The 16294-nt window shown below is 39.7% G+C and overlaps 1 protein-coding gene across 3 annotated transcripts in view; it reads right to left on the bottom strand.

Annotated features, from left to right (window-relative positions):
* Window positions 1-16294, bottom strand: part of ATRN (attractin) — a 163336-nt gene that overhangs the window by 102961 nt on the left and 44081 nt on the right. For all 3 annotated transcript variants that reach the window (XM_082645840.1, XM_082645838.1, XM_082645839.1), the window contains exons 3-6: window positions 15936-16049; window positions 9262-9390; window positions 7285-7490; window positions 5602-5770 (exon numbers count right to left, since the gene is read on the bottom strand). In XM_082645840.1, the coding sequence (XP_082501966.1) occupies window positions 5602-5770; window positions 7285-7490; window positions 9262-9390; window positions 15936-16049 (618 nt within the window). The remainder of the gene's footprint in view (window positions 1-5601; window positions 5771-7284; window positions 7491-9261; window positions 9391-15935; window positions 16050-16294) is intronic.

Below are 16294 nucleotides of genomic sequence, written 5' to 3'. Positions count from 1 at the left end.
GAATTGAGTGAGTAAACAAGGTCTCTAACCTTGGAGAACATATAGTGGAAAAGGCAGAAAATGAGCAAGCACAACAATGGGCACAAGTAGAATAAAAATTATGAACACTGCTCTAAAGGAAATTAGAACTATGAAAAAAACCAGGGAGCACCTGTCTGAACTAGCTGATCGGGGAGGATCTCACTATGGGACAGTTAACTGACAGGATACGTAAAGGAAGAAACCAGCCCTGAGGTACAATGGCAGGAACAGTCTAGACAAAGGGAAGAGCAATCATAAGGAGTTTTAGGTAAGGAAAGAGGGCTGATGGGGCAGGAGGGGAGCAAGTTGAGTATGGAAAGGTAAGCAGCGGTCACATCAGGTAGGATCATTAAGTCCCATGGGAAGTCACTGAAGGGTTTTAAGAAGGTAGTAAATGATAAAATGTATACCCTAAAAAATCACCCCAGTTGATATTTAAAAAATGGATTAAGCGGAATGAATGGAAACAGACAGACTTTATAGCAACCTACTGCTGAATCCTAGATGAGAGACATTGGCAAGCTGGTCTTAAGAGAGAAAAGAATGAATATGACATGTATTTGGTGACAGAGTTGATGGGCTTGACATGAGATTATGTTATGAGGAGGTAAAGGAGAGGAAGTATCAAAATGACTCCCAGATTTCTTACTTCAAGGGAGGATGATGCCAGGTAGAAGTACAAAAATCACATAAATGGTAGAATATATGACTCATAATATCTAGTATAACAGTGGAAGGGACAATCACCTTCACATCTTTAATTTTACCTTTACTTCTCAGGGTGGCAGCACTAGAAGTAGTGAGAAGTGGTTAGATTAGGGATAGATTTTTTTTTTTTTTTTTTTGCGGTACGCGGGCCTCCCACCACCGTGGCCTCTCCCGTTGCAGAGCACAGGCTCCGGACGCGCAGGCTCAGCAGCCACGGCTCATGGGCCCAGCCACTCCACGGCACGCGGGAGCCTCCTGGACCGGGGCACGAACCCGCATCCCCCGCATCGGCAGGTGGACTCCCAACCACTGCACCACCAGGGAAGCCCTAGGGGTAGATTTTAAAGGAAGAGCTAACAAGATCTGCTGACATATTGTGGCAGACAGACACTAGGGTGGTCTTCATGATCCCTGCCTCCTGGTGTTCATACCCATGTATATAATATCCTCCCCTCGAGTGTGAGCAGGATCTATGACTTGCTTCTAACCAACAGAATATGGCAAAAATAATGAGATGTCATTTTCATGACATCTATCCTGCTAGCAGACTCAGGCCAGAGACTCTCCCTGTGGCCTGATAAGTAAGCAGCCATACTGGGAAACCCTACCGATAAGGAACTCTGGGCAGCCTCCAGGAGTTGAGGTGGCCTCCAGGTGACAGTTAGCAAGAAGCCAGGGCCCTTAGTCCTACAACCACCGGGAAATGGGTGAGCTTGGAAATGGATTCCTGCCCAGTTGAACCTCTGAATTAGAACACAGGCCAGGTAACACCTTGATTGCTGAGAACCCAGTTATGCCATGCCTAGAACCCTGACCAGCAGACACTATGAGGTAATAAATGTGGGTTGTTTTAATCTGCTAAGTTTGTGGTAATTTACACAGCAAGAGATAACTAATACATATACTGATATGGCGTGTGAAAAAACAAGAAGTCAAGGATGACTCTGAAATTTTTGGCTTAAGCAAATAGAAGAATGGAGTGGTCGTTTACTGAGATAGGGACTTCTGGGGCAAGAACAGCCTTGGAGGAAAGATCCGTTTGGGACACATGGAGTTTTAGATGCCTATTGAGATGTCAAATAAAGAGGTGGGGATATGGGAACAGGTGATAAGTTTAGGATGCAGATATAAATTTGGAAGTCACCAGCATAAAAGCCAAAATATTACATGAGATCACCAAGGGAGTGATTACACACTCTCACAGAAGGAGACCAAGGACTGAGCCCTGGGGCACATCATCATTCAGAAGTAAGTTAGCTGAAGAGGAACCAGCTAAGGAGACTGAGAGGGAATGGGCAGTTAGAAAAAATGTCAAGGAAGTGTGGAGTCCTGGAAGCCAAGTGAAGAAACTGTTTAAAAGAGGAGGGAGAGACTAGTTTTATCGAATGTTTGTGAAAGATCAAGTAAGATGAGGAATAAGAACTGAAAATTTAAAATCCATTCCTTAGTCATACTAGCCACATTTCAAGTGCTCAATAACCACATGTGGATAGTGACATGACAGTGTAAACACAGAGCATTTCCATCATAACCAAAACAGAAACTGTCCACTGGACAGTTCCGATGTAAAGAAACAGAAGACAGAAAAATGAGCAAGGGCCTCCCTGGTGGCGCAGTGGTTGGGAGTCCGCCTGCCGATGCAGGGGATGCGGGTTCGTGCCCCGGTCTGGGAGGATCCCATGTGCCGCGGAGCGGCTGGGCCCGTGGGCCATGGCCGCTGGGCCTGCGCGTCTGGAGCCTGTGCTCCGCGACGGGAGAGGCCGCAGCAGTGAGAGGCCCGCATACCGCAAAAAAAAAAAAAAAAAAAAAAAAAAAAAAAAAAAGAAAAATGAGCAATATGTAGGTAATTGCTAAATGTGGTGGTGGGAGTTTGTGGAAGTCCTCTTTTGATAACCTTTATCTTTCAAAACAGAAATGGGAAACAAGGCCACTAGCTGAGCAGGAAAACAGGAGAAAATGTGGTGGAGATCTAAAAAATGAAAAGACAGTATGACAGCTGAGCAGGAGAATGAGAGATGGAATAAGAAAGAATTAATGAAATGTAAACTCCTGTGGGAGTTGGGATTGTTGGAGTTCACCCAATCTCTTGACTCTGTACATGCATATCTTTTGCCAAACTTGGGCACTTTTCAACTATTATTTCTTCAAATACTTTTTCATACACACCCTCTTCCTCCTCTTCTTCCAAGGCTCCTCTGGTGACAGAAATGTTAAGATTTTTTGTTACAGTCCACAGGTCTCTGAAACTCTGTTCATTTTTTAAATGTTTTATTTTCTCTGCATTGTTCAGATTAAGGAATTTCTATTGTTCTATCTTCAAGTTCACTGATTCTCTCCTCTGTCCTCTCCATTTTGTTGTTGAGAGAACTGTTGAAGCATTTTTATAATGGCTGCTTTAAAATCTTTGTCAGATAACTCTAATATATGTGTCACCTTGGTGTCAGCATCTCTTGATTGCCTTTCTCATTCAAGTTGAGATTTTCCTGGCTCTTACCATGACAAATGATTTTCAATTGAAATCTCAACATTTTGGGCATCATGACATGAGACTCTGGATCTTATTTAAATCTTCTGTTATAGCAGGCCTCCTCTGACACCACCCCAGTGGAGAGAGGGGAAAGTCTACTCATTACTGCTGTTGCTGCCAGGCAGGGGTAGAAATCCAGGCTCCCCACAGTGTCTCCACTGATGTCACAGGGGTGGGGGAGGCCTCATTAATGCCTGGTGGAGAAGTAAGTCTCAGCTCCCTATATGGCCTTCTCTAACCCTACCCTGGTGGGATGGCGGGGGTGGTTGGAGCACCTCACTTTATCCTGGCATAAGTGGAAATCTAGACTCTATACTAACACTTTGCTAGCAGGGGTGGGGGTGAAGTCACAGTTCTTTCTGTGCTGTTTGTCTAAGGTCGAGTGGTTATTGTCTAAAAGTTTTCTGTCTTGATAAGCTGCCCCTTTCTTGGTCCTCAGGCTAGAGAAAACAGGGTTTTCTTGGGGTTTTTTCAGCTTATACCTATTAACATTTCCAGACTGCTGATTTTTCCAACATCAAGTCTGAGATATATGAGACTAAAGGAAAACCCTTGGAACTTACCATTATGTCATTTTTTGGGTCTTGAGGTCCCTAATAAGACTGCCTTCTTCAGAGTTTTCTTACGTTTGTTTTATATGTAATGTCCAGGTTTTTTAACTGTACTTATCATATAAAGAATAGGGGAAAATGACCTTCATTTATTTATGATTTTTTAAAATTTCCTTTTTCATATTCTATTTCTTTTTTTTTCATATTCTATTTCTAAAGGAGTATCTTTTGTGTTTATTTACTGTGTTCCTTCTAGGTTTGTCTTTAATTCTGAAATTATTTTAAAATTCTTTCCTAACTTCTATCATCTCATTATGAATTTTTCTAGTCCTGGTTATATTGTTCTTTCATGTCTTTTATCATTTTCTTATTGTATGTTAGCTTACTTTGGAATACTAAGTTATAATTTTTGTCAGGTTTTCTATTATGCTTTCATGTTTGAAGGGGTATTATTCTACTTATTCTCTTCTTTTTTATAATAACTTTCTATGAGATTTGACCTTGATATTTTTTCTGTTGCTAAATTTTAATTTTTTTAAGTTAATTTTTTTTAATTAAAAAAAAATTTTCCTGAACCCTTGTAGGAGATGCTTGATTTAGATAGTTTTTCTAGTTTCTCAGCTCACTAGCTCCTCTTCTGTTGTAGTGTAGTGTCCAACTATTTGGCACCTTACTTGTTGAGATCTGAGGCTCTGTTCTCCTCTCAGACTGTTATCTGGACTTTCTTTCTCTGCTGTCCCTGTCCTGTTCAATTTGAATTCTATTCCCAGCAGCTTTTCTTCAGTGTGGGACTTTCTCCTACAAAGAGTCTTTGGCTGGTTTTTTGAGAGCTAATAAGGCACAAACTGTTCCAGCCCCTTCAGATCCTACTACAGATCCCTTGAGCTCATCCCCCCTACTAGAACATGCAAAATCTTCCCAATTCCAGGTGCTGTTCTCAAAGCAGCTTGCTGAGCTTCCCAGCGGGTCTTTGGGTTTACTGCTGGTGGGACCACCACTGCCCTTTGCTTACTCCTACATAGATACTGATAGCAAACAGGTCTTGTAGCTGTCAATGGTTTAACCCCGCCTATTTGTGTAGATGCCTTCTGACCAAGTTTGTTATAGATGTTATCCATGTGTTTTTTATTTTGCTATCCTAGTTGTTCTCTGTGCTTTAATGACTATGTTTGGGGGATTCAGAAACTATACTATCACTGCCATATTTCCAGAATTCCTTAAAGAACAGATGCTGATTTTTGACAATCTTCATTAGTAGAAAATGTTTAGAAAAAATTTCCAGGGCACAAAATCAGCACAACAGTAGGTGTTCAAAAATTTCTCCCCAAAGTCAAACTCCATAGCTAATTCCACCGTGAAAATAGACTCTCCCTTCAGGATGAGCAGCATGGAACCAGCAAAAGACCTTGAACCCTGGGAAGTATTAAAGAATGGCATAATTTCCACTAGCAAACTATAAATGCAAGCCATTTAACCTACAGAAATGTTAATTAAGAGACAAAGCAATCCCCTATTTATACAGAACCTATTATATGTACCTAACACAAAATCTGAGAGACAGTTTCTGGAAAAGATGAATTATTCTTTATTACAGCAATGAATTCTTTGTGGCTCCCAATTTCAAAAACTAAGAATATGTCCCCAAAAGTCTAGAATACAACTACTAAAATACTAACAGAGAGTTTCTTCAGGAATGCAATTACTAATGATTTCTTTTCTTTTTGCTTATCTCTACTTTAAATATTTTCAAAATGGAAAAGTAAGCTTCTTGTAAAAATTTTTAAAACAACTTACGCTAGAACCATGTTGTAATCTGAGTGGTTGAACATATATCCTCCAACAACCCACATTATATTTCCACTGACCACAGCTTTGTGAGAGGCTCTGGGGAGCTTTAGGTTAGAATATTCCTCTCGTGTCCAAAATGACTGGTTAGCTGGTACAGGAACTGAACATCCAGGACCTAATAAAACATAATAAATTAGCTTCACAAAATGCAGCTTTAAAATTACTGCAATTCAGGAATTCCCTGGGAGTCCAGTGGTCAGTGCTCTGCAATTCCACTGCAGGGGGCCTGGGTTCAATCCCTGGTCAGGGGAACTAAGATTCCCACATGCAGTGCAGCAAGGACAAAAAAAAAAAAAAAAGAAAACTACTGCGTTTCAAGTTTGAATCATCTAAATACAGCAAATTATCTAAAGAATATTTACAGTCTTTCCTTTAGCATCTAAATATCAGACAAATCCCTTTAATTTGTGCTTTCAATTTACTCAAAGGTAGTGACCAAGGGTAATCTCTAATAAAATTCAAAATCACATACTTTCTAATGAAGACCTGACCATATCTAGGTTAGGATTTTTTAGTAATGAAATACTTGCTTAAGCGGCTCTCAGAGGAAAGAGTGGACAAAGGAATTATTAATTCAAATGAAAAACTTTAGGGACTTCCCTGATGGTGCAGGGGTTAAGAATCCGCCTGCCAATGCAGGGGACACGGGTTCGATCCCTGGTCCGGGAGGATCCCACGTGCCGCGGAGCAACTAAGCTCATGCGCCACAACTACTGAGCCCGTGCACCTAGAGCCTGTGCTCCGCAATAAGAGAAGCCACTGCAATGAGAAGCCCGCGCACTGCAACAAAGAGTAGCTCCCACTTGTCTCAACAAGAAAAAGTTCACACGCAGCCAGGAAGACCCAACGCAGCCAAAAATAAATAAATTTAAAAAAAAAAAAACAATAAAAACTTTAGAGCTAAAATGTAAAGACTAGTCCTGGGAGTATTACAAACTATCCATTGCCTGCAAAATCAAGAAACTCCTTTTTTGAGAGGTTTGGCTTCTGCTCCAACATTTGCAAAGTGGTAGGTAGTCAAATACTTCAATTATTTAACTGCTCAATGTCAGCCAAACCGAACAAACTAAAGCATCTTAACAAGCACATTTCTGGAAATTCAAAATAAATGTGTTTGAGAAAGGGGTAAATGTATTAAAAAAAAAAAACAAAAAACCAAATCAGTAACAGCTGTTATCACCCACCCCTTGAATTTGTTAAAGGGCTTCTTTAATAATCTGTATCTGCAGATAATTCCAATAACTGACTGCTTTAGGATTCTACTGTATAATCAACCCCAATTTTCTCTGAATTTATTGAAAGTTTCTGTGGAGAGACCATTATTGTTAGCTCTTGTTCCACCTCCCAGCTTGGTTCTCTATGTCTTATGGCTGAGATCAAGTTCTCTAAATTCATGAATGAACTGCAAAGAACGTTCAACTGCTCCACATCTCTAGAGACCACAACCATACATCTATGAAATTCAAAGATTTGTAAGAAGCTGAATAAAGAGATATGAAAACTTAAATGCTTCCTGATATTTGATTAACATAAATGGTACAGATATTAGGAATAAAGTCAATCTACAACTTATTAAACTAGAAACATCCTGTAAATTGAAAGAAAAAAAAGAAAGAAAGAAGTTCCTACCCTGCCACTCTGAGAAGCAGGAGCATCCTCTGACATCACTTGAATTGCAGATGCCTCGATGAGGAAAACCACAGTTATTTACACAGTGAGGGATGTCACATGCTTCACCTTTCCAGTTTTCAGAACATTCACATTGAACAGTGTTGCTGCTATTACTGATCATACATTCTCCTCGGCCTGAGCAATTATTCGGACACACATCAAAACTATAAAAATAGTGGAAGGAAATTAAATCAACACAAAGCAACACTTTGATTAACTTAGCAGAACTTCCTCCTACACAAGGCTTAAGAAATCTCACTGTCTAGCCAGTTCATTCACAAGCATAATTGCAGTACTTACCATTTAGCCTAAATGGGGTCACTCAACCCTGCAGAACTAGGGCAAGTAATAAAATCAAATTAAACCTGTTGGATTCTCATAAGAAGAGACAGTAAAAGAGATTACAAGAAGAGGAGAGATTCTTGCAAAATATCCAGGCTTAGCTCCTTAAGGACAGGATGACTACCCTAATTCTTGGTAGCCCACAAATGATGAGCATTATAAAATTGCCAAATGCATGCTAGCAAGTCTGGAGAAGAAAAGGATAAAACAAATTGCAAACAATACACTACCATCCTCATTCCTCTGGATAGTCTCTAAAAATTTACAGATTGCTTAAGATTATTGCTCAGATTGGTGTGTATTAAATTCCTTAGCAAGTTTATCTACCCATCTCAGATGCAAGAAAAGGGAGGGGTAGTTTAACGTAATACATGAGTTTAACCATAAAGTGTTGCATAGTAACGTGACAATGATATTGACAACACTTTGAAAAGACATAATTCTGATTTTAAAAAGGGGGGATAACAGGATTAGCAAGATACTGTAAGAGTGTAAAGAAAACTAAAAAGGAATTTTGTAGCAAAGCATGCCAGAAAATCAGGAATCAGTTACAAAACAAGCTAATTAACATTCAACCACATACAAAAGTTCAATAAAATGAGAGCAGATTGAATTGAAAAAAAAAAAAAAAAAATTCATGCCTACACCCTAACGTCAGTTCACGATACATTTATAATAAAACTTTATAAGTATGTATATACAGTATTTTTATAATCTATGTTATAATATAATATAATAAATGCATATGCCTACTTTTCAAACCCAGGCTTGTGATGAGCTGCCCAGGCTGCTAAGTCACAAACCTTGGGTACCTGAAAAACTGAATCACCATACCAATCAAGATAAAGATGGCTTTAAATAGGGTTGAAAGACTACTGAGATCCTGAGAAAATGGGCAAGAAAAAGAACCCAGTATAAAGGTTACACATGGGGGTTACCAGCTATACTAGGAGATGTCAAACGTATTGTGTAAAAGGTCAGATAATATATATTTTAGGTTTTGTGGGCCACAGAAGTTCTTTATCACAGACCCCCTGCTTATGGCATTTTATGAATTTAACTACTTCTGAAAATAAATATTTCTTAGGAAAAAAAGGAAAAGACAGAAGTTAGCTTCTCTCCTACTGCAACAAATTCCAAAAGCTGCCCAGAGTCTGTCTGTCTACATTTCCTTTGTAACCTCAACTAAGTTGTCATCAATGGGCCAACTACTGAGTACATGAAAACTACTAATATTTGTTAAATTGTACTTAGCAAACTCCTCCAAAGTTTTTATCCATTGGCAGGAATGGATAATGCCCCTCTTTTCCAGGAGAAGCTCAACAGCAGCAAGACCTGGGTTGCAACTCTGGTCCCACTGCTTTGACAATTTACTTTACCTTTTCCTGCCACTTGCCTCATTTATAAAAGAAGCAGAAAAACAGTGCCTGTAACTGGGTTTTTAAAAGAACTTTAAATGAGAAAATTCATGCAAACTGCTTAGCATAATGCCTGGCACATTGTAAACCCTCAATATGTTAGTCATTATTATTGTTAAAACAAAGTATACAGTCTTCTGAAAAAATTCACAAATATTAGACTTAAATATCTTACTTGTAAGTGATATTAAATCCAGTCAAATTATAAGCAGCATCACTAAAAAAATGCAGCAGGGCATAACCTGATGTGGCAACGACCTCTGGGACAGTCTCGTTGCCATCTCTCTCAGGAACAATGAGGCCGCTGAAATGAAAACACATGTCTTATAAAGGGAAGCAAAATCACAGACACATCACATGGTGACAGAACACAAATTCAACTGGATTTCACCCTTGTAATTTAAAAAGCCACTTCTAGGAAGAGGGCCAAATTCCTGTGATAAATGCACAGGAACAGATCTGAATCTTTTGCTAGGCTCTTCTCTATCCTAGGTTTTATATATATATATATATATATATATATATTTTTTTTTTTTTTTTTTTTTTTTTTTGCGTTACGCGGGCCTCTCACTGTTGTGGCCTCTCCCGTTGTGGAGCACAGGCTCCGGACGCGCAGGCTCAGCGGCCATGGCTCACGGGCCCAGCCGCTCCGCGGCATGTGGGATCTTCCCAGACGGGGGCACGAACCTGTGTCCCCTGCATCCGCGGTGGACTCTCAACCACTGCGCCACCAGGGAAGCCCCTAGGTTATATTTTAAATGAGATATGAAACCGATGACCTTATTCTTTTTTTTTAAGTAAAACATTTTATAATACTCCTTTGAAAAACTGAGTAAACCTCCACAATCACAGAAAGTAACAAACTTTATGAGTTGATGGATACCAAACATATACCATTGAAAGACATGAATAGTAAAAACAAAAATAAAAGTTTGATATACAAACATCCATCATCCCAATACTATTAGCATTCCGATGTACTTTCTTTATTTGATACCATGTTACATATCATATTCTATTTTACAAGTAATGTACCATAAGCATTTCTATGTCTCTAAGAGCTCCCTCAGAACTTTTAGAACCTTACTCAGAGCTCAGCCCACAATAATATCTGTTGGGTGTCTACAAAGAGAAAGAATTACCGAGTCAAAGGGTCTAAATGATGGCTTTAAGGCTCTTAATCCCTATACCAATTTGCTTTCCAGAAGAGAGATGGTGACTTGAAATCCCACCCATAGAGAATGAAAGGGTCCATCCCACCTAACCCTGCCAACAAGGAGAATTACCAGTCCTACTTTAGTTTTGCTAATTTAATATGTGAAAGTGATTTTTTTAACCTGTGGTTTTGAGCTTCTCTAATTATACTCCTGAGGTTAATCATTTTTCCTATGTTTACTTGCATCTTTTGCTTTTCTTCATATGCTCCTATCTTTTGCCCAGTTATTGTTCAGTACCACCATCATCTCATTCAGTTAAAGCCTAACTCTTTACCAGGCCCTGTGCAATCTGTTCCACACACATAACCCCATCCGATGAACAAACATCTCATCTATTACAGATGGTCCCCGATTTACAATGGTTCGACTTACAATTTTTTGACTTACAGTTTTTTGACCTACAATTTTCCGACTTTACAATGGTGCAAAAGGGATACGCATTCAGTAGAAACTGTACTTAGAATTTTGACCTTTTCCCAGGCTAGCGATATGCTGTTGATACTCTCTCATGATGCTGGGCACCAGCACAAAGCTGTAGCTCCCAGTCAGCCACACGATCACAAGGGTAAACAACCAATACATGTACAACCACTCTGTACCCAGACAACCTTTCTGTTTTTCACTTTCAGTACAGTATTCAAAATTACATGAGATATTCAACATTATAAAATAGGCTTTGTGTTAGATGACTTTGCCCAACTGTAGGCTAATGTAAGTGTTCTGAGCACATTTAAGGTGGGCTAGGCTAAGCTATGATGTTCAGTAGGTCAGGTGTATAAATGCATTTCAACTTACAGTATTTTCAACATACAATGGGTTTATCAGGACATAACCCCATCATAAGCCAAGCAAGATCCGTACTCTCTTCCTTTCACTCTCTCAACCCCAGCCACACGGGCCTCTTTTCTTTCCTAAAGCACATACTTTTGGGCTGATGACTATCTCAAATGCTCATTCATTATGACCTAGCAATTCTATTTCTTAGTTGAAGAAACACTTGCTCACATACACAAATATATAAGAATCCTCACCGCAGCACTACTCAGAATGAGAACAGGTTGAAAACCACCTAAATGGTCATCTGGGAGCTGGATGAATGAGTCATTACATACGTTAGGTCTGCAGGACTGACAAGGCGCTCATCAAGGCATTCTGATGAGTAGGGAAAAAAAACAAGCTGCGGGCTTCCCTGGTGGTGCAGTCGTTGAGAGTCCGCCTGCCGATGCAGGGGACGCAGGTTCATGCCCCGGTCCAGGAAGATCCCACGTGCTGTGGAGCGGCTGGGCCCGTGAGCCATGGCCACTGAGCCTGCGCTCCGCAACAGGAGAGGCCACAACAGTGAGAGGCCCGCGTACCGCAAAGGAAAAAAAAAAACAAAACAAAAAACAAGCTGCAAGACGATGGGCCTAGTATATGTGTACATTTATGTGCATTTATACAAGTGCATATAAAAATGAGTGGAAGAGCATATAAGCAGGGTGTGAGGAGGAAGAAGGGATGGGATTTTCATTCAACAAGTTTTTAATATGCAGGCAGAACTAGGGGTTGCAAAACAGTGAAGCATTTTCTACTATGCATTCAACTAACAAATACTAAGTACTTACTACAAATGAGGCACTGTTCTAGGTACCAGGAATACAACAGTGAAGACGTCTCTGCCCTTACTGGAGTTCATGTCAGAGAAAGAATAAGCCTAGATACGAACCCCCAACCCCTGGCCCACAGGTGTGTATATATAATGCCAGGTAGAGGTAAATACTATGAAGGGAAATAAACAGAGTAAAAGAACAGAAAGTGCTACTTTAGAAAGGGCATTTAGGGAAGGACTCTTGGAAGAAATGACATTTGATCACAGACCTAAATGAAGGTTTCAACCATCATCATGCTTTCATCAGTTTTATATACCAGAATCCCCTAAAATGCTGAGGGGTAAGTACTTGCAAGAGCAGGGCCACCTAGAAACACGTATGTCAAAAGCAATCTTGCCGTAAGAAATACTGGCACAGGAAAGGACTGGGGGATTCAGTCACATGTAGGACACTCTTTGTTATCTTAGCATGAGCTTCACGGTCAGAGATGTGAGCTCTGATTCTTGTTCCATAAGCCTGTGCATGTCACTGACATCTCTGAGCCTTAGCTTCCTCAAAAGCACAATGAAAGAAATCCTACCTCACAGCAATGTAATGAGAATCAAACTGTTTAAGCAAGTGAAGGGCTTAAATAGCATCTCACAGTAGTAGGTGCTCAATAAGAGATGGCTAATGGTATTTATTATTTATATGGTGGGGACATTTAAATGTATAGAACGAATGGCAGAATGGGTGGAGGGAGAAAGGATCGAGAGTCAGAAGGAGTGGGAGGGCCACCTGCACTAGATGACCACGTTGCTGGAGAAAGGGGATCGGCTTCCCTACTGTCAGAGAGACTTACACATTTGCTTCTTTTCACTCCAAAAACTTGTGACAGCTTCAGAATGTGCTTTTTCCCAGTGTGAAAATAAAACAACTGGTTTATGACAAAAATAAACTTTGTACAGAATAAATGAATATAAACCTCAACCCAGTGTGCAAGGCAATAGGAAGTGTGTGGGTGAGAAAGTGATGCTGCAGGCTTGCCGTTCAACTGTCACCCTGAGCTGCCTCCACCTCCCTGTCCCCTGCCCCTAGGCAGGTAAATAAATGCAGGCTCAGCTTAGGCTGCAGCCAGCTGTTCAACTTGAGAAAATCAAGAACTGCTTGCCCTGGGGTTCTTCATAATCTTATATTGTAAATACAGAGTACCATTGTTTAGAACCATTTCTGAAAATCACTGAACTAAAGATATTGTCTTAATTCAACATAACTGTCCCAGACAGATATGGGCTCTCTGAACACACCTGGGGCACGGTCTAACTTTGCCAACTATACTACGTAAGTTTACATAGTTGGCAAATCCTTAGTTTGACACACCTGTCTCCTTGCAAAACTATACATGCAAGGACAGGCAGATGTGGAAGGTAAGCCAGATTTTTAAAGTCAGGGTTAGGAGCCTGGGGATGGGTCCAAACAGCATCTATACTTCTGAGTGGTAAAGGAGGGTCCATAGCCACAAAAGAGGTGCCTGCCTTTGATTACCTGCCACAAACTGACCACGATTTCCATGGGGTGCTGGACAGGCTGACTCCCACTTACACAAGACTTCCTCTAACAGCTCTGCATCACAGCCTAAACAAATGCCTCATCAGTATTTGACTTTCTTAAAAATAAGAAAAACTTTCTTATTTTCTTAAAAATAACAACAACAAAAACCTCTAAAAGGAATAAGAATTTCCTCAGAGAGGAAAACTATTCTCCCTGCTCTATCACCACTACCACCTCTGCATCTCCCTACCAAAAGATCTGAGCAGAGCGAGCAGGTGCTCCACAAAGGTGCTGCACTTATGCATTTGTTGAAGTGAATGCACCACAAAGTCATAATGTTGTGCAGCTGGAAGAGACTTGCTCTAGCGGTTCTCAAATGTGTCCAGTAATGGAACTCTGTTTGTTAAACAAATTTTATTCAGAATTTCAGCACATAAAAGATAATGTGATCAACCAGTTCAGAGTCAAATTAAACTTCATGGACTGCAATACACCCAGAGAAAACACAGTACAACACCTTCATTTTAGGCTTCAGAAGATGAGGACTAGAGTGCTTAAACGAACTATTCAGACTCATGCAGAGCCTTAGGCAGAACGCAGATTAAAAGTCCAAATCTTCTGAATCCTGTGTGGCTCTCTTTTTCTTTATTTGGCTGAACTATCTGCTGCCAGGCTCACTCCACTCGGGGCCCCCAGCACATCACCACTGGGTTGATTCCTCTATCCAAAGTCCTCCTGACCCAACAGCACTCCTCAGCTCCCCATCTTGTGACATTGCCTTATGACCTAAACAGTTATTTTCAAATTCTTCTGCACATCAGTGCTTCAGGGGTTCTGTGTTTCAGGTAAATTTCAATTATTAAACATACATTATCTCACTATGATTTTAGAAAATGCACACTCAATTATGTCATCGGTTAAATTTTAACACAATCAATGCATTAATTTATACATTTCAGTAAGTAAACTTTTTTATAGAAGCTTAAAAACCCTCCTGTTGTCTGTACATATACTGTGGCTTCTCTCAAAAGTCACTGACTAAAACAGTTACACCCTTCTGCTTGTTTTATGGTCACTGTTGGTTCACATGTCTGCTCATTAAATACAGTCTGGGTGAACTACAGGGTTATGCATACCCTCTTGGCAGATGTTCCCACAGGGCTATGGCAAGCTGATGCAAAGTGCCTGGCACATAAAGAGGGGAGTTTTGATTAACAAATGCAGTATCAAGTAAACCTCCAACAAGTACTATTATCATGATAATATCATACTACAGATAGTTTTTGTGCTGTGTTAAAGTTTGGGGTGCCTCTTGCTATAAGACAAGGTATGAGTCAAATTCTGGCATAAAGATGTATATGCCCAACATGTAGCCAATGACGTTTTGATGCTTAGCATGGCCTATCCACCCTGTTCTTTGGCCCTCTAAGTGAATCTCTAAAACCCAGAAAATGGCCTTGGTTCTCAGTTCAAAGACATGTTGCAGAGATTTCTAAGCCAAAGGGAGTGGAGAAATACAAGGGCACATTGGTCCCCTGATCTCAGCTGTCCTTTGCCTCCTCACGTTCTGTTCACTCTCTGTTATCTCCTCACCCACAAGAGACATCAACCAGCCCCATGTGAGGAATACAAAAAATATTTGTTAAATTGATTTCTTTTTAAAGTCAGGGAAATCAAATATTTGAGGGAAAGAAATCCAGAAAGTCAGCTGACAACTATGACTCTCTAAGGATATGCACTTTAGAAAAAATATATTTTAAAAATCCTCTATCAAGTAAAAGGAAGAAAAATAGAACAGTTTTGAATTTGCATGTGGTCAAAAATATAATAAACAACACAGCTACTTACTGTGAATAAAAAGTAAAATGTCAAAACAATTCAGAGCACCCCATGTATTTGGTGTTAAGCTGTTTAACAACAAACACAGAATATACTGTAGAAAAAAAAAATCACAACACATAACTGGAATGTTCCTCATTCTCCACAGGTAACCACTGTTCATTTTACGTATACTCTTCCAAAACTTCTCCCTCACCCATATTAAGGTATATACATAATTACACATCACACACACACAGAGCTGTATCTGAATTCAACAAATAACTCCTAAATGCCTATGCAATGAAGAACACAACAAGGATCAAGATGAACATGGTTCCTGATTTAATTTTTCACAGAAATATTATATTCGCTATATTACTCACAAAACATTTTTAGATGTAAACTTCACCACCACCACAAGAAGTAGGTAAATTTGATACTACTATCACAATTTTATAGATCAGGAAACTAAAAAGAGAGGTCAAGTACTCTGCCCAAAAACTTACCCGGAAGCTACAGGAAACCAAAGTAGGACTAGCACACAAGTGATAGGACTCCATAACTAGTACTCTTTCCATGGAGTAAATGTTTTAAGTGATAAAAAAGGTGAATCCAGTAAAAATACAATCTAGGAGATACATGAATCCAGAAATCAAACAATGGTTAACCAGTATTTATATGACTGAGCTTACCTAAAGGCAGCAACTAGGGGTGCGTAAATTGAGTCCCCATCATAAACATATAAATGGTCCCAACTACACTCTGTAGCAAAATGCTTGAAACGAAGTCTCATTATTCTATTTGGCCTGAAAAGAACAGAAAAAAGTAATTTATAATAATCATAATCACTATAAAACATCTGAGAAAAAATATAGATTTTTAAAGAATTTATATAGAGAGAAGAAATTAATAGTATGTAATCAGTACTCCTTCACTTGTCAAAGATTTCCTTAGTACTTTCTATGTGCAAGAGACCACTAAATATGCAATGGTAAACAAAATAGACATGGTCTATGCATCTTTGGGCCTTATAGTCTATAACAGTGGCCAT

Source organism: Mesoplodon mirus, assembly GCF_964341445.2.
Source record: "Mesoplodon mirus genome assembly, chromosome: 15".
Lineage (NCBI taxonomy): Eukaryota > Metazoa > Chordata > Mammalia > Artiodactyla > Ziphiidae > Mesoplodon > Mesoplodon mirus.
This window is presented reverse-complemented; position numbering and strand designations above follow the sequence as displayed.